Below are 15,377 nucleotides of genomic sequence, written 5' to 3'. Positions count from 1 at the left end.
TTAGCTGGGGAATTTAAATATAAAAAAAAAAAAAATTACGTAAACAGTAAAAAAAAATCTGTGTATTTTACCACTGTTTTTTACAGAAAAAAACTGGCAGCTTGGTTGTCAGACTTTTATTGTAAAATATATGGTGTGTGTTTTTTTAAATTATTATTATTTTTACAACATATTACTGTAAATCAGGGGTCTCAGACACGCGGCCCGTGGGCCAATTGCGGCATGCGAGACGTTATTTTGCGGCCCGCACCTCAATATGAAAATGTAATGTTAGTGTGGCCCGCAAGTTTTATATGAATGCCGCTTGACAGCGTCATACTTGCCAACCCTCGCAATTTTTCCGGGAGACTCACGAATTTCAGGGCAACCATTCTCTCGAATGTCTTCACCCAAACAACAATATTAAGGGCGTGCCGTGATGTCACTGCCTTTAGCACCCTCTACAACCTGTACAAACAGCGTGCCAGCCCAGTCAGATGTTGTATTTGGCTTCTGTACACACACGTAAGTGACTGCAAGACATACTTGATTAACAGCCATACAGGTCACACTGAGGGTGGCAAGTATGTTGCTAGGGCGGGATAGCCATTCAAAGAAGGTGAATTCATTAAAAAGTGCATGTTAGATTTTTTTAAGAAATATTTTCTTGCGGCCCAGCCTCACCCAGTTTCTGCATCCAGTGGCCCCCAAGTAAGAGTTTGAGTTTGAGACCCCTGCTGTAAATAGAAATACAGTGCCGCTGTTTAATTTTATTTTGGAAACTCAGCTGCCAGTTTTTTACCATAAAATCATCAACCGTGGATATTACAGTAAAAAAAAAAAAAAAAAAACCTCACAGCTTAGTCGACAGAATGTTGCTGTAAAAAAAACAATTATTGGTCGTTTTTTTTTCAACTTACAGTAATATTCTGTAAAAAAAAAACTCCCTAGATTTCACAGTAAAATCCATTGGTTATTTTTAGTGTACAATTTTTTTTTTTTTATATTTTGTGGCTATAAAAAATATCGATGTAATCATAGTAGTATCGATTAGATACGCTCCTGTACCTGGTATCATTGCAGTGGATGTCAGGTGTAGATCCAATCATGGCGTTTGTTTACATTGTGACGCCGGTGAGCTACGGTGTGTAGTGAAGCATGTTTAGCTATTCCTTGTCCTGCAGGGATGATACTTGTAAGAAACTTACTTTATTTGTCGCCATGGAGGCGAGGATTAGTGATTTAGAAGTAGCTAAAACACTGCCGACTGCGGATGGATGTTAAAGCACCTCTTCCTGAGGGCGTTTCAGTGTTATAGCTTCACCTTTATCTTTAGTTTTTAAGCCAAAATGCGTTCATTGTCCCTTTTCTGTCTACACACTGTGTCTGCTTGTAAGTACTCCGCGTGTGTGCGCTGCCGAACATGCTCCTCTGTTCGTAAAACCAACAATGCCATGACGTGATGACGTGCCGTCATGCCTGTTAAAAAAAGAGTGGAGGCGGGGGGTAACCGGTACTTTTTAGAGGCGGTATATTATCGCGGTACTATATTAGTACCGGTATACCGTACAACCCTACAAGGGACAATGCACATTAATGGACAATATAAAACGGGACCCAACTTGACCACTACAGAGTGGCCCAGCCATTCTAATATTAACACTGAATTAGTCATCTTACTCTTGATTTTGATCATATTCAATAATTATATCTAACTAAATGATATAATTGCATGTGTGAATCACAAAGATTATTATTAATTTAAAAAATAAACCTTGGGCTCAGGTCAGGCTGATTAGAAATTGAAGTACTAACTAAATAAACAATACATTTACATGCAATATGTATTATGTTGTGCTAAAATAAATTAATACTAATTAAAACTAAATTAATAATTAATGTTTCTTACCTAAACTGTTGATAAAATTAAAGTGCAAATGAAAATACAGCTTCACAAATGTAGTCATAATTTTTGCGCTTAAGAAATTTCTCTATGACATTTGCGGCAGACTTCTTCTGTTTGTTTTATATTGTCATTACTGCCATAAGTGGTGAAAAAGTGTATTACAACTGAGTACCGCTGCGGCCTATACGGACCACAGCTGAAAAAACAGATATATTACATTCTAGGGGGCGCTCGCTGCTCAACATTGGGCCCCGGCCCAATGGTTAAGAAACACTGGTATAGAGTATATGCCATCAATGTGCCGTGGACCAATGTGCCGGGGACCATGCGCTTTTTTTTGCTTTTTTTTTTTTGATACACGTGGAAAGCCGGTCCGTGAAAATAATACATACATTAAACTGGTCCCTGGTGAAAAATAGGTTGTGGACCCGTCACTCTGTAATGTCACAATCATTATTTACATTAATATAAAATAATTAGTCTGCCCAGACACGGACTGTGACAGAAAGCAAGATTTGAAAAAAAACCCAGAGAGAAGTGGGTCAAAAACACAGAATAAAAGGAATTGAAAAAAACCTGGCAGATGCCAGTGGTGAAATAGAATGAGGACTTAGCATATGGAGCGTAGGGTTTCCTACATAAACAGATAGCCTCATTGCATCTTTATGTCGTAGAGAGACAGAAGCATTCCCAACAGCGAGGAAAACACATCTGTCAAAACACAGCACCATTCTGTGGCCTTGGAGCTTCACTTACCAACAGCAGGAATTATCGGGAAACGAATAGATAAATGCTTTCTAATACTGATACAATAGACGGTATATCTCTCTAGACTGTTGTGCGAGGTCTGTGTCTACTCGAGGATATCATCTTCCATCCTTGTGTGAGAAAAGAACACAGCCCTTTCCCTTTTCTGTGCGTTGTAGGTAGTGAAAAACTGCTAGCACAAGGCGGCTAACAATGCAGGTATTGGAGATTCCCCTGTTTAGCCTATAAAGCCCACTGAAAACATTGAAAAACCTCCAATAATGTTTTATATACATGTATTGACCGGCATACAACTATGAAATAATCGGCATATTCATGAAAAAATTGAATACTTTAGAGTATTTTGATCATTTTAATCATTACCGTAACTTCTTTCTTGGACACATTGATTCAACAGAGCACGTAGCAAATTCACGTTACTTCTGTTAACAACAACAGTATAGAGGGCTTCTGTTTTTTTTTTTGCTAAAGTAACCCACAATGCATTGCCGGAAGGCACTGTTTATCGAGATTCATTGTTCATCGTAGCCCTACTCGCAATATTTCCAAACTATCCAGTGGAAAGTAACATGGTACGATAGAGAAGTACTCCGAGTCACGAGATAAGAGGTCCCTTACTCAGTACGAAGAGCAAACAGCCGTGATTGGATGTAGGAATCCCTACCAGAAGTCTGAGTGGAGAACAGATCCCAACATCTTCCCCGATGTTTCATACCTGGACTTGGTGAACTATTTAATTTTTCAACCAAGCCCATTTTTATACTTTGAAGAAAATGATGAGAGTCCAAAAAGCTACGACCGGTTTGTTTATGGACGTGTTCATGACGTTTTTGTTTATCTGTAAAAACCCAGTGGACATCGTGTCATGAAGGCTGGAGTCATGCAACATCAGAAATAATCCGACCCAGGTTTGACACCCTGGATAATCAAAATAACCAATCTAAGGACGTCCCAGTGCACAAAGTTTTTCATAGCCTGTCAAGTCTGATCGGTTGATTGCAGCAATTCAAGCTCACCTTCAGCGTTCACTCTTCTGTTCAGCCGCGTGTCCCTGTCCAGAAGTAAGCTTAGGAATGCAATAAAAGCTTTTTTTTAAAGGAGCCATATGTAATAATTTCATGTCAGTCATCATTAAATGGCCCTGATATGTCAAAAGGCATTAATAAATCATGTTATTGTCCAATACCTTTATAACTGATAGCAGCAGTTCAGTCGGGATATGCTCATTTAAATATTTTAGATTTACAGCCCCAAAATCCTGTTATTATTTTCATTTCGATGCCCCGCCCTCCAACGTTTGACCAATTCGAAAGTCTCTGAGTGTGTCATATCCAGGTTGCCAGTTACGCACCCACTGGTAAAGTTACTAAACATGTCAGACCTTAGTCAATCTAAAAGGCCTCTTTACGATTCTCAACTTGTTAATAATAAAACCAGGAACAAAACGAGGATTTGTATCGGGATGCCTTGGAAAGATGGAGACGATTGAAGGCGGAGAAGATATTTTTCATCTGACGCCAAACTTGCTAATTTCCTCCTTGACAGGTAAGTCAGGCATTTATGTTTTGTTATTACTTGTAATAAATGGAAATGGACATTTCGTATGTAGACTATATTGTCCAATACAGTCTATGATCTTGTCTAACAAAGCTAGTATGTTCCTACAACCAATGCTTAGTGTGATGTGCTACGCTCCTAGTGTAATGCTCAGCATGCTAGCCCTGTCAATGACACATCAACAAACATGCTAACGGGGGAAATATATGCCCATTAGCCTGTATGTCGATGTGTATTCGAACTGACAGCGCAAAATATATTTTCGACAAATAAAACCTATGTGGATATGGGTCGTGTCAGTGCCTATTTCCGTCTGTACATGCTGATACGCTGAGGAAATGGGTTCCAACATTAGCACGGCTGTCATCATGGCAATGTGAAACGTATGGAGACGGCCAAATCGCATGATAAAATAATTCCTCATTCGTGTTTACATATTGTGGACTACATGTACCAAGTTATATGGCAATCTGAAAGGTTTGAAACAGTAGCCTATTGGCATACCTTGGTAAAATGTCTCCTCTTTAGTTTTGGGCATACATTAGGCTGCTAAGCATGCTGAAACTTTTTATTAGTAGATTGCTCAGTTCAGTACATATTCCGTACAATTGACCACTAAATGGGAACACCCGCATAAGTTTTTCAACTTGTTTAAGTCGGGGTCCACGTAAATCAATTCATGGCTCTACTTATTTACACCAGTATAAAAATTGCTAGTGTTGGTTGTAGTTTGTTTTAGTCTTTGTTTTCTGGTAGTACTGACAATAACCCTATGATTGCCATTTGTTGTGATATTGTACGCAGGCAAAAACTCAATAGCCGATAAGCACACAAACATTTTACACAGAAACCACAAGACTTGCAACAAGAGGGTAGGGACCGCTGATGAAGCCTATTTGGATGAGAGACGGAACCAAACCAAACAGTCCAGTTGCGATCGATTCAATGCCCTGATAATGAATGATAACATCTTCCTTATCTGTTAGCTCCTAAAATAAAAATGTTGCTATAACTTGGTAAATATGCAGGATGTATATGGGGAGTTGTTTGCAGTTTCTGGATATTTTTTTAGAAAGACTTATAGGCGAAATAGGTGAATCCACATTAGCTATATTGTTAGTAGGGGTGTAACGGTACACAAAAATTTCGGTTCGGTACGTACCTCGGTTTAGAGGTCACGGTTTGGTTCATTTCCGGTATAGTAAGAAAACAACAAAATATAAATTATTTGGTTATTTAATTACCAAATTTGTAAACAATGGCATAGCATACATATACACAGAGGGTCCATTGCCAATGTTAATGTGGCCAACATATATAAAATAAAAACTAAATAAGATAAGGCTCAGAATGGTTTCTTAACAAAACATTTCTACATATAAAGTGCTTTTTTTGATTGATTGATTGATTGATTGATTGATTGATTGATTGATTGATTGATTGAGACTTTTATAAGTAGATTGCACAGTACAGTACATATTCCGTACAATTGACCACTAAATGGTAACACCCGAATACGTTTTTCAACTTGTTTAAGTCGGGGTCCACGTTAATCAACATTAAACTGCCTCAAGTTGTTGCTCAGATTAAATAAAATGACAAAACTTTTCTTCTACATATAAAAAGTGCAACATTAAACAGTTTCAAGTCAACTCAGCCTCAGATTAACTTTTCTTCCCCCCCCCCCAGCCTGGCTAACTTGCAGGACGAGGATATATGGGCTCATTGTTCTTCCACCATAGAAGTGGGTCAAAATCTAATTTTTAATGCAATATGGACTTATATCTGCTGCTATAAAAACATTTGTTATTGCTTTAGCCCTGCCTGACTCGCAGAGGAGAGGCTGCTTGAATGCGGTGGTGACACTTCAAATGGGTTAGCATGTGTTATGAAAGTAGCGTATGTGTGTGTGTTGCCCTTTAATATGTGACAGCGTGTGAGGTGAGTGTGTGGGCGAGCGAGGTGAGGGAGTGGTAGCGGTGAGTGCGGGGAGTGGCTAGTGTTTTGTTGGATTGGCTGTGTGCAAGACCTCAATAAAGCCACGATTTGCAACTAATCGCCAGACTCGTCATTTACCCTGGAGTCCGGAGCTGTGGAGACCCATTGCCGGGTAGAGTGAAGGGTGTTGCCCCCGAGAATACATCGGCCCTGGAAGAGTGTCTCCCCTGCGCTCCTCGACTACGGTCTGGAAGCCGGAAGCAGGAAAGGTGCAACACATGTTTGAAGTGTTGTCAGAAGCAGCTGCTGAACAATGTCGGCAAACCTCCGTCCTCCATTGTTGTATCGCGCAGCCAAAGTGTTCTCAAACGGGAGATCTTAACAAGGCAAGAGGATCTTCCAGCTCTGGCTTTTACATGTTGTCCTAACCCGGTCGCTGCTAGCATGTGTACTCATTCGGTACACCTCCGAACCGAACCGAAATCCCCGTACCGAAACGGTTCAATACAAATACACGTACCGTTACACCTCTAATTGTTAGCTGCCTCGTGCTAGCAGGTTTTCACTATCTATAGCTCACAAAAACAGGAAAGATGTGTGTTTTTGTCTTACATAAGGATTGTGGATGCCCAAAATCTGAATTTTTTTTCGATCAATTCCCAATACAGCTAATGCAGGACTAAATTTATAGTACGTAGATGTTTTCTGCTTTGCATTCTTCAGTTAACTGCTTCAACTGGAGATGGATTTCATCCAGTATCGCTATTTCTGCCAAAACATTATAATAATAACCTATGTCAAGCTGCGATTAGTTGCTTTTCAAAAGGGATTAATCCCTCTTGACAAGACGTTGGAGCTGTTAGTGTCTCGGAGTTAACCAAAAGCATTCTCCAGCTAATCCAGTTTTGTTGTTAGTTCCACGGAGCCAACATTAGTTCATAAAAACAATCACTTTTGTAGTACATGACACAGGAGAGAGAAACACATTTTCTCTCCCGTCCAGTCACCCCGGCAGGCCATTAGAAGAACCCCACGTTAAAGACATGCCAACACAGACTTCATTATAGAATCCAAATGCATGTTTGCAAAAATGCTGACAGCTCAGCTTAAACAACATAGACTGATTCTTTGTGTCCTATTTGCGTTTTTGAGCATGACATCATGGCAGTGAGTGAAGTCTTGCACAAGTTCTTAGGAAGTCAAAGAGACACGCTGTCACGGGCTGTTCGGGCAAACGGCGACAGAAAACACTTCTAATGTGTGCGCTGGCAATGCAAATATCTGGTCGATGCTTGTAAGTGCCGTCAGATGTGTTTTTCGCTCTCGTTATGCGTGTTGTGTTGCCCCGCACTGCTGCCGGAGGAGGGGGGGTTGAAGTGTTGCACTGAAAGCGGTGCCTTGTTGGCCTCACCCAGGAGACTGACCAATGGTCCTCGCACCACCCTGGCTCACCTTCCTGGCTCACCATCCTGGCCTTGACGCACGCACACAACCAGTCAGGCTGATGGGCAGGGGAACTTTAACTTTGTGAAGGATCCCTGCGGGGTTTGCACAGGTAGAGCCACAAAAACATGTTGAGGCATCGTCCTGCTTTTTGATCCCTCAAAAACGGCTTCCCTGAGGTATGATCATTGCAGCCGAAGTCGTTCTTAATCCCAAAATTGTAAAATGAGATGTGGCAAAGAGTAGCCAACACATGAGTGGCAAATGCAACACGGTAACCACAACAAAGGTTTTGTTAGAGCTTGACAACATGGCACATGGAACGTACCGTATTTTCCGGACTTTAGAGACGCACCCACTAAATTTTTGAAGAAATGTTTTTTTCCATATATTAGCCGCACTGGACTATAAGCCGCAGATATGCATGTTGTGAAATTAGTTATTTTATTCTGCAAATGTTTATTTACATACCTTAATTGTTTCCAATTGGTGTCTGTAACGCGGCAGTAAAACGGATGATCAAACAAAACAGACGTCATCGTCATGGACCCCCTAGTTGCGCAAGCTAGCTCTCAAATCAGCGAAACAGACTCAATAACTCCACGGTGACGTTTTGGTGAATTTACTGAGGAATTTGTGAAAAATGAAACAATACAAAAAGAATGCCATTAAAAGTTGATAATACTACACAGACACTTGTAAACGTGCTGGCATGTTAGCTAATGCTAACGGCACAAGCGTCATTACATTACAATAGCACGTACAAACATGTATGAAAACAGTCCTACAGACATCACACATGGGACGGTTTTATGAACCGTGTCCACTCGGCATCCATTGCCCCGGTCCCCTCCAAGGTTTCTCATTACGCCCAAAGGGTTGAGATTTTTTTTGCCCTGATGTGGGATCTGATGTCGATGTGGCTTGTGCAGCCCTTTGAGACACTTGTGATTAAATGCCTACTGAAATTAAATGTTTTTATTTAAACGGGGATAGCAGATCCATTCTATGTGTCATACTTGATCATTTCGCGATATTGACATATTTTTGCTGAAAGGATTTAGTAGAGAACATGGACGATAAAGTTCGCAACTTTTGGTCGCTGATAAAAAAAGCCATGCCTGTACCGGAAGTAGCGTGACGTCGCAGGTTGAAGGGCTCTTCACATTACCCCATTGTTTTCAATGCAGCGAGAGCGATTCGGACCGAGAAAGCGACGATTTCCCCATTAATTTGAGCCAGGATGAAAGATTCGTGGATGAGGAACGTAAGAGTGAAGGATTAGAGTGCAGTGCAGGACGTATCTTTTTTCGCTCTGACCGTAACTTAGGTACAAAGGATCATTGGATTCAACACTCTCTCCTTTTTCTATTGTGGATCACGGATTTGTATTTTAAACCACCTCGGATACTATATCCTCTTGAAAATGAGAGTCGAAAACGCGAAATGGACATTCACAGTGACTTTTATCTCCACAACAATACATCGGTGAAGCACTTTAGCTACGGAGCTAACGTGATAGCATCGTGCTTAAATGCAGATAGAAACAAAAGAAATAAGCCCCTGACTGGAAGGATAGACAGAAGATCAACAATACTACCAAACTCTGGACCTGTAACCACACACACGGTTAATGCTGTACCGCCTGGCGAAGCCTAGCAATGCTGTTGCTAACGACGCCATTAAAGCTAACTTAGCGACGGGACCTCGACAGAGCTATGCTAAAAACATTAGCTCTCCACCTACGCCAGCCCTCATCTGCTCATCACCACCCGTGCTCACCTGCGTTCCAGCGATCGACGGCGCGACGAAGGACTTCACCCGATCATCGATGCGGTCGGCGGCCCGGAGACGGAGGAAGTCAAGGTGAGGACAGCGGTGCGGCGGCGGGCGTTGTAGCTTTCGACGACACCCCGGCCGCCATCAGAGTCGGCAAGAAACATGCATTTCCCCAAAGTTACGTACGTGACATGCACATAGCGACACGCACGCACGGGCAAGCGATCAAATGTTTGGAAGCCAAAGCTGTAGTCACGGTAGCGCGTCTGCTATCAACTCAAAGTCCTCCTGGTTGTGTTGCTGTAGCCAGCCGCTAATACACCGATCCCACTTACAGCTTTCTTCTTTGTTGTCTCCATTGTTCATTAAACAAATTGCAAAAGATTCACCACCACAGATGTCCAGAATACTGTGGAATTTTGAGATGAAAACAGAGCTGTTTGTATTGGGATACAATGGTGTCCGAATACTTCCGCTTCAACCCTTGACGTCACGCGCAAACGTCATCATACCTAGACGTTTTCAACCGGAAGTTTTCCGGGAAATTTAAAATTGCACTTTATAAGTTAACCCGGCCGTATTGGCATGTTGCAATGTTAAGATTTCATCATTGATATATAAACTATCAGACTGCGTGGTCGGTAGTAGTGGGTTTCAGTAGGCCTTTAAGGGATATATAAATAAACTTTGATTGATTGAGTGATTGATTGATTGATAAGTAAGCATTGTTTTAGTTATATTGTAACACTTATAAACGTTGCTTGGAGTGATGAGTGAAGAATCTGTACGAGTAAAAAGTTATAGACGGCTAGAAGACTGAATAGCATAAAACATTTAATAAAAAAACGCACTACCAATAATTGGAAGGTCACTGCAGCACCTGCAGTGAGCGAATTCGTCCAAAAGATGGCACCATTTCACAAACAAAACACCCTCTTAAGTGTTTTTTGCTTGTGTTGTTTATTTTTATTATTATTTTCATTATTGCCGTCAACGAAGAAAAATCCCGTAAATTAGGTCGCAGGGTTCAAAGTGTAGTAAAAGAAAGTAGCGACTCGTAGTACGGACTTTAACCGAAAATACCACCTACTGAGCGTAGGACCTGCTTTCAATCCTGGGGAAGTCATTTAGGTGTGAGATGGTCCGCGATCTGCCCACCACTCTTCCCCATGACCAAATCACACAAAGAGGGAAGGTCATGAGTTCACCCACACATTCCCAAGAGACTCATTGCTGATCATCTGTGTTTCACTGAGCTGAATTCATCTTGAGCCGTCACACTGCACAAGGTCAATAACTTAATTTAATATGAGCACCAAATACAGATGAGGAAATATGACTTTTTTAACAAAATACAAGTCTATGTATATACGGTATGGCATTCCTGGCCAGGGCCACAACGTCCAGTTCTTGTCCCAAGCCCACAGAAGTACAGTGTCCGTATTTGTATTATGTGAACTACAACTTATAAGATATGTGTACAACTGACATAATAATAATAATAATAATAATAAATAATATCTTCATACCGATCACTCAAAGTCCATGGCAGAAACATGGCTGCCAGTTCACAACAATGGCCTCTCCCACCACCACAAAACAATAATTTCCTGTATTTTTCAGACCATAGGGTGCACCGGGTTATAAGGCGCACTGCCGATGAGCCAGTATATTCAGGTCTATTTTCATACGGAAAGCGCACCGGGTAACAAGGAACATTAAAAGGTCCTATTATGATTTTTTTCCCACTTCCTTGTGGTCTACATAACATGTATTGGTGGGTCTTTGGTCAAAATGTTGCATAGATTACGTTTCAAGCCGCTTTCTGACCATCTCTTTAGGATGCGCCGTTATTTACGTGCCTCCACTTCGACAGCATCTTCTCCACGTCATCTTTGTGGTACCGATAGTTTTTAGCGCTTCCATAGCGAGTTTACTGACAGATATAAGTTAGAACTGTATGCTACTTTGTATTAGAAATGGCAACAGCGGAGGATGAATGCCCCACAATTAGAGGATAGACAAAAAGAAGGAGATTATTGACTACAATGGCGTACACACGCACATTTTCGGGACTTATGCAGATGCCAAATACACATCAGCAGGTATGCAAAATCTTGCGAAACAAGCAATGCCAGATAATATGTCTCCTAATAGGTGCCTTTTTGCGGTCCTTACACACACACCATAATAATACCGTATGTTAAAGCACAGTACGTCTGACTATGGTCGCCGTAATGCTCCGCATTCCATCAAGCGGTGCAGCTTTGCAGCTTACCAAAGTCGTACTAAAACATTCTGACAGATTTTTTTAGCGCTGTGTGTAATGTTTTATATTCTCAATGAAACATCAAAGTTTCGGTGTTGCTTGCTTACGGGAACTTGCTAGCGTCATTAATTGAACAGGCGTCAACCTGCAGTCCACTTGATCTCTTATGTGTGACTGACATCTGCTGGCCACACTTATCATTACACCATGCACCAAATAAAATTGCTTTGAGAATGGTAAGCAAAACCAGAATTAATACGTACATAAGGCGCACCAGGTTGTAAGACGCACTGTCCATTTTTGAGAAAATTATATATTTTAAGTGCGGCTTATAGTCGGAAAAATACGGTAATTTATACACCAGTATGTTCGATTTCTGGCCCCACATCATTCACATGTGCAACACTTGCCACTAAAAATGTATTTCTTCACTGGTGACACTCATTAAAGAGGTTGTGAATCCTTCTCCTGCTGCTTTTACAAGACATCCACAGAATCATCGGGAGACAGAACAGCAAGAAAAATGGAATCCCTTTATCTTACCTCGACTTGTTGTTGGGATCAGGCTGCTATTTTCCGTCTCTATGGTAGCGTTTACGTGTAAAGTGGGTCGGGGGGCCGTTGGACTGGGGTCTCCATCATCAGGTGGCTTTGGGAGGATGTCAGGAACACTCCTCTCCTCATCCATGGACATAGGCCTGGCTCTTTTCGGGGGTGGTGGAGAGGCCGAGGCGCTCGCCTGAGGGAAAAGACAGACACATTTATTACAGATCATATGAATGTGATGTGTGTACTAACGACAGGATTTTATTGTCCTAGGTCTAGCGCTGCCCTAGTGGTTAGGGTTGAAAATGGAAAAAAATGAAGAAAAAAATATATTTTTTGTTTTAATATATTTTCTGTAGGAGAACAAACATGACACAAACCTTCCTAATTGTTAGAAATCCAATTGTTTATGTCACACATGCTTCACTGATGAGAGCATTTGGAAAGCACCGTTTTGTCCTACTATTTTCAGCGATCCTTGAACTCATCATAGTTTGTTTACCTGTACAACTTTCTTCGATTAATTTAGTCCACCAACAGTTTTATGCTGTGCGTGAATGCACAAAGGTGAGCTTTGTTGATTTTATTGATATGCTGGAGTGCTTATCAGGCATATTTGGTCAGTGCATGACTGCAAGCTAATCGGTGCTAACATGCTATTTAGGCTGGCTGTATGTACATATTGCGTCATTATGTTTCATGTGTAGGTATATTTTTTATTTCCTTTACTTATGTCCTCTGTGTATTTCAATTATACGTGCATGTCTGATGACACATTATTTGTATGTAATATTGGCTGCATTTCTCATAGTTGTTTGTGTGCCATGTTGTTCCAGACCACAGCAAATGTTACCCAGCTTGCAAAGATTGTAATAAATCCATTAGAATAAGACAGCCTGCCGTTTCCTTAAACTTGGACACACACACATCCATACTTTTGGCCATTCTGAGCCAGTAATTTCCAGAAGTTATCTCACCCTCTGAGAAGCCTCCATTTTAGTAAGGATTTCCAAAGTTGCAAAAATGTGTGGAATAAAAATTAAAATACAACATTTATGTCTTCAAAGATTCACGTCAGCCTTTGATAGTAGGCTAATATAGCTAATACAGACACTTACATCATGTGTTGCCTTCATGCCTTCATTAGTTTTGCTTACAATTTCGTTGTACAATGCACAATGACAATAAAGATATATTCTATTCTATTCTATTATAACACTTATATAAGGCTTTTAATTTTTTGCGGCTTGAGGTAGATTTTTTTTTTAAATTTTTGGTCCAATATGGCTCTTTCAACATTTTGGATTGCAGACCCTTGTCCTAGGTAATGTGTGGTGCTAGGTGGGATCAGGCAGAATTATTCCTAAAAACGTTAGAATATACGGTTTTCATTTTAAAGCTGGAAATGACTTCAAATATATCTTTAAAAACTGAACACATGACAACAACCCCATCCCAAAACATTCAAACACAATTTTTGGTAAATAAATTAAGTCACAGAAAATGTCAATGAGTTCAAGCCGCTGTCATGTATTACGTCACCATGTGTCGGTAAATCACATCAGACAGTTTTACTGAGCATCAAATAATTCACTGTTAATGTGTGGCCTTTTTTTTGGCTTTTTGTGGCACTCAAGACAGGAAGACTATAAGAAGAGAATGCTAACGTCAAAAACATGTTTCATATATTTTACATTCTTCCACCAATTTACAGTCCCTCCAGCGATTTGCGTGTAAATATCAACATTTAGCAACACACTTCCGAGTTTACAAGTATTTATATATTAATTTAATCTTTATTCATCTGAATAAGTAAAAAATAAGTCAATTAGAAGAGATTTTCATTTGTATTGCTGACCTAGCAAAAAGGCAGCATTTACATGTCAGAGATGTTAAAGTATGATGAGTATATCTCGTCGTCTATTACTATTATTTTGAGTATCTTATTTTCAAGACCATAGGGTGCACCGGATTATAAGGCGCACTGCCGATGAGCGGGTCTAGTCAGCAAAAAAACAAAAAAAACATAACCAGCACAAAAAGTAAACACATATAACACGACATGCTCACTGAATTTTGTGGATATTATAAAATAATGTCCAAATGCTGAAAAGTGAGATTATTTGATAAGTATGATTCGGTGTGATTTGGTTCGGCCCGCGAGACGTCATGACTATAATGAGGAATCTGGCCCGCGGGGTGTTTTCAAATTCATTTTAAATGTCTGACAGTCTGATTGCTGCAGAATTTCCTCCTTCATGTGGACAACGTGAGTATACACGGACAATGACTATGAATTGAGCTTTGAATGGCTACAGCACAGTATTTACCTATATGACACAACCCAAACAACCTTCCCTACTCATGGCGTAAAAAAATAATAATAAACAACATAACCAACACAAAAAGTCAACACACATAACAACATGTTCACTGAACTTTGTGGATATTATAAAAAAACGTCCGACCACCATAAATAATTCAAAATTACACCCTTTTAAATCCATTACAAGGCATGATGGGAAAATGCAAAACACTCTCTCCACATGTATCCATGTTTTGTGCATTTTAGCTGCTTGATATTTCTAATTGATTACAAAACTTTAAGGAGGTCATCACGGAAGTAAAAAAGGTAGGAGTCGAACTTTCACATATTCTTAATATCCAATTATATTAATTATATACCATTATGTTAATATAATATGTACACATAAATATGAATAAGCTATATATAAATTGTTACTTTACATGCAGTCGTCTTTCGGCCGCTGGCCAAACTTTTTTTTGGCCCACTGCGTCCCCCAAGTCAACAGTTTGGACAACCCTGGTATTAAACAAACAACCAGCCATGCATTTTAGGTTAATCAAGGTTTATAGCAGTCCTGGGCAAAATACGGCCCTTGGGTCACATGCGGCCCATTAAGATTTTCAATCCGGCGCCGGACATTCTACACAAATTTTTTTTAGACCTTTAACATCAAAACTGTAGCCGCCATTATGATGTGCAGTGCTATTTTTAAATGACTGTAAGTCTTGAACTATAGAAAGTATTTCAATGGTTGAAATCTTCGCTGTTGAGCGTCATTACGGTAATCTACGTCACAGCAGCTCAGACCAGGAACAAAGCAGAGTGGGCGGGGTTTGTTTTCAGAGCAGCCAACCCGATGTGTCAGGAACAGATGGGAAAGCGAA

General features: G+C 40.4%; 1 protein-coding gene across 2 annotated transcripts in view; it reads right to left on the bottom strand.

Annotated features, from left to right (window-relative positions):
• Positions 1-15,377, bottom strand: part of LOC133655381 (myoD family inhibitor domain-containing protein-like) — a 110,797-nt gene that overhangs the window by 93,887 nt on the left and 1,533 nt on the right. The window contains exon 2 of one of the 2 annotated variants that reach the window (XM_062055499.1): positions 12,183-12,378. In XM_062055499.1, coding sequence (XP_061911483.1) covers positions 12,183-12,333 — 151 coding nt within the window. In that variant the 5' untranslated portion in view covers positions 12,334-12,378. Of the gene's footprint in view, positions 1-12,182; positions 12,460-15,377 lie in introns of those variants that run through there. The other variant, XM_062055492.1, reaches the window with a different exon arrangement.

The sequence above is a fragment of the Entelurus aequoreus genome, linkage group LG01 (genome assembly GCF_033978785.1).
Source record: "Entelurus aequoreus isolate RoL-2023_Sb linkage group LG01, RoL_Eaeq_v1.1, whole genome shotgun sequence".
NCBI lineage: Eukaryota > Metazoa > Chordata > Actinopteri > Syngnathiformes > Syngnathidae > Entelurus > Entelurus aequoreus.
Note: the sequence above shows the minus strand (reverse complement) of the source record. Positions and strands in the feature narration are given on the sequence as shown.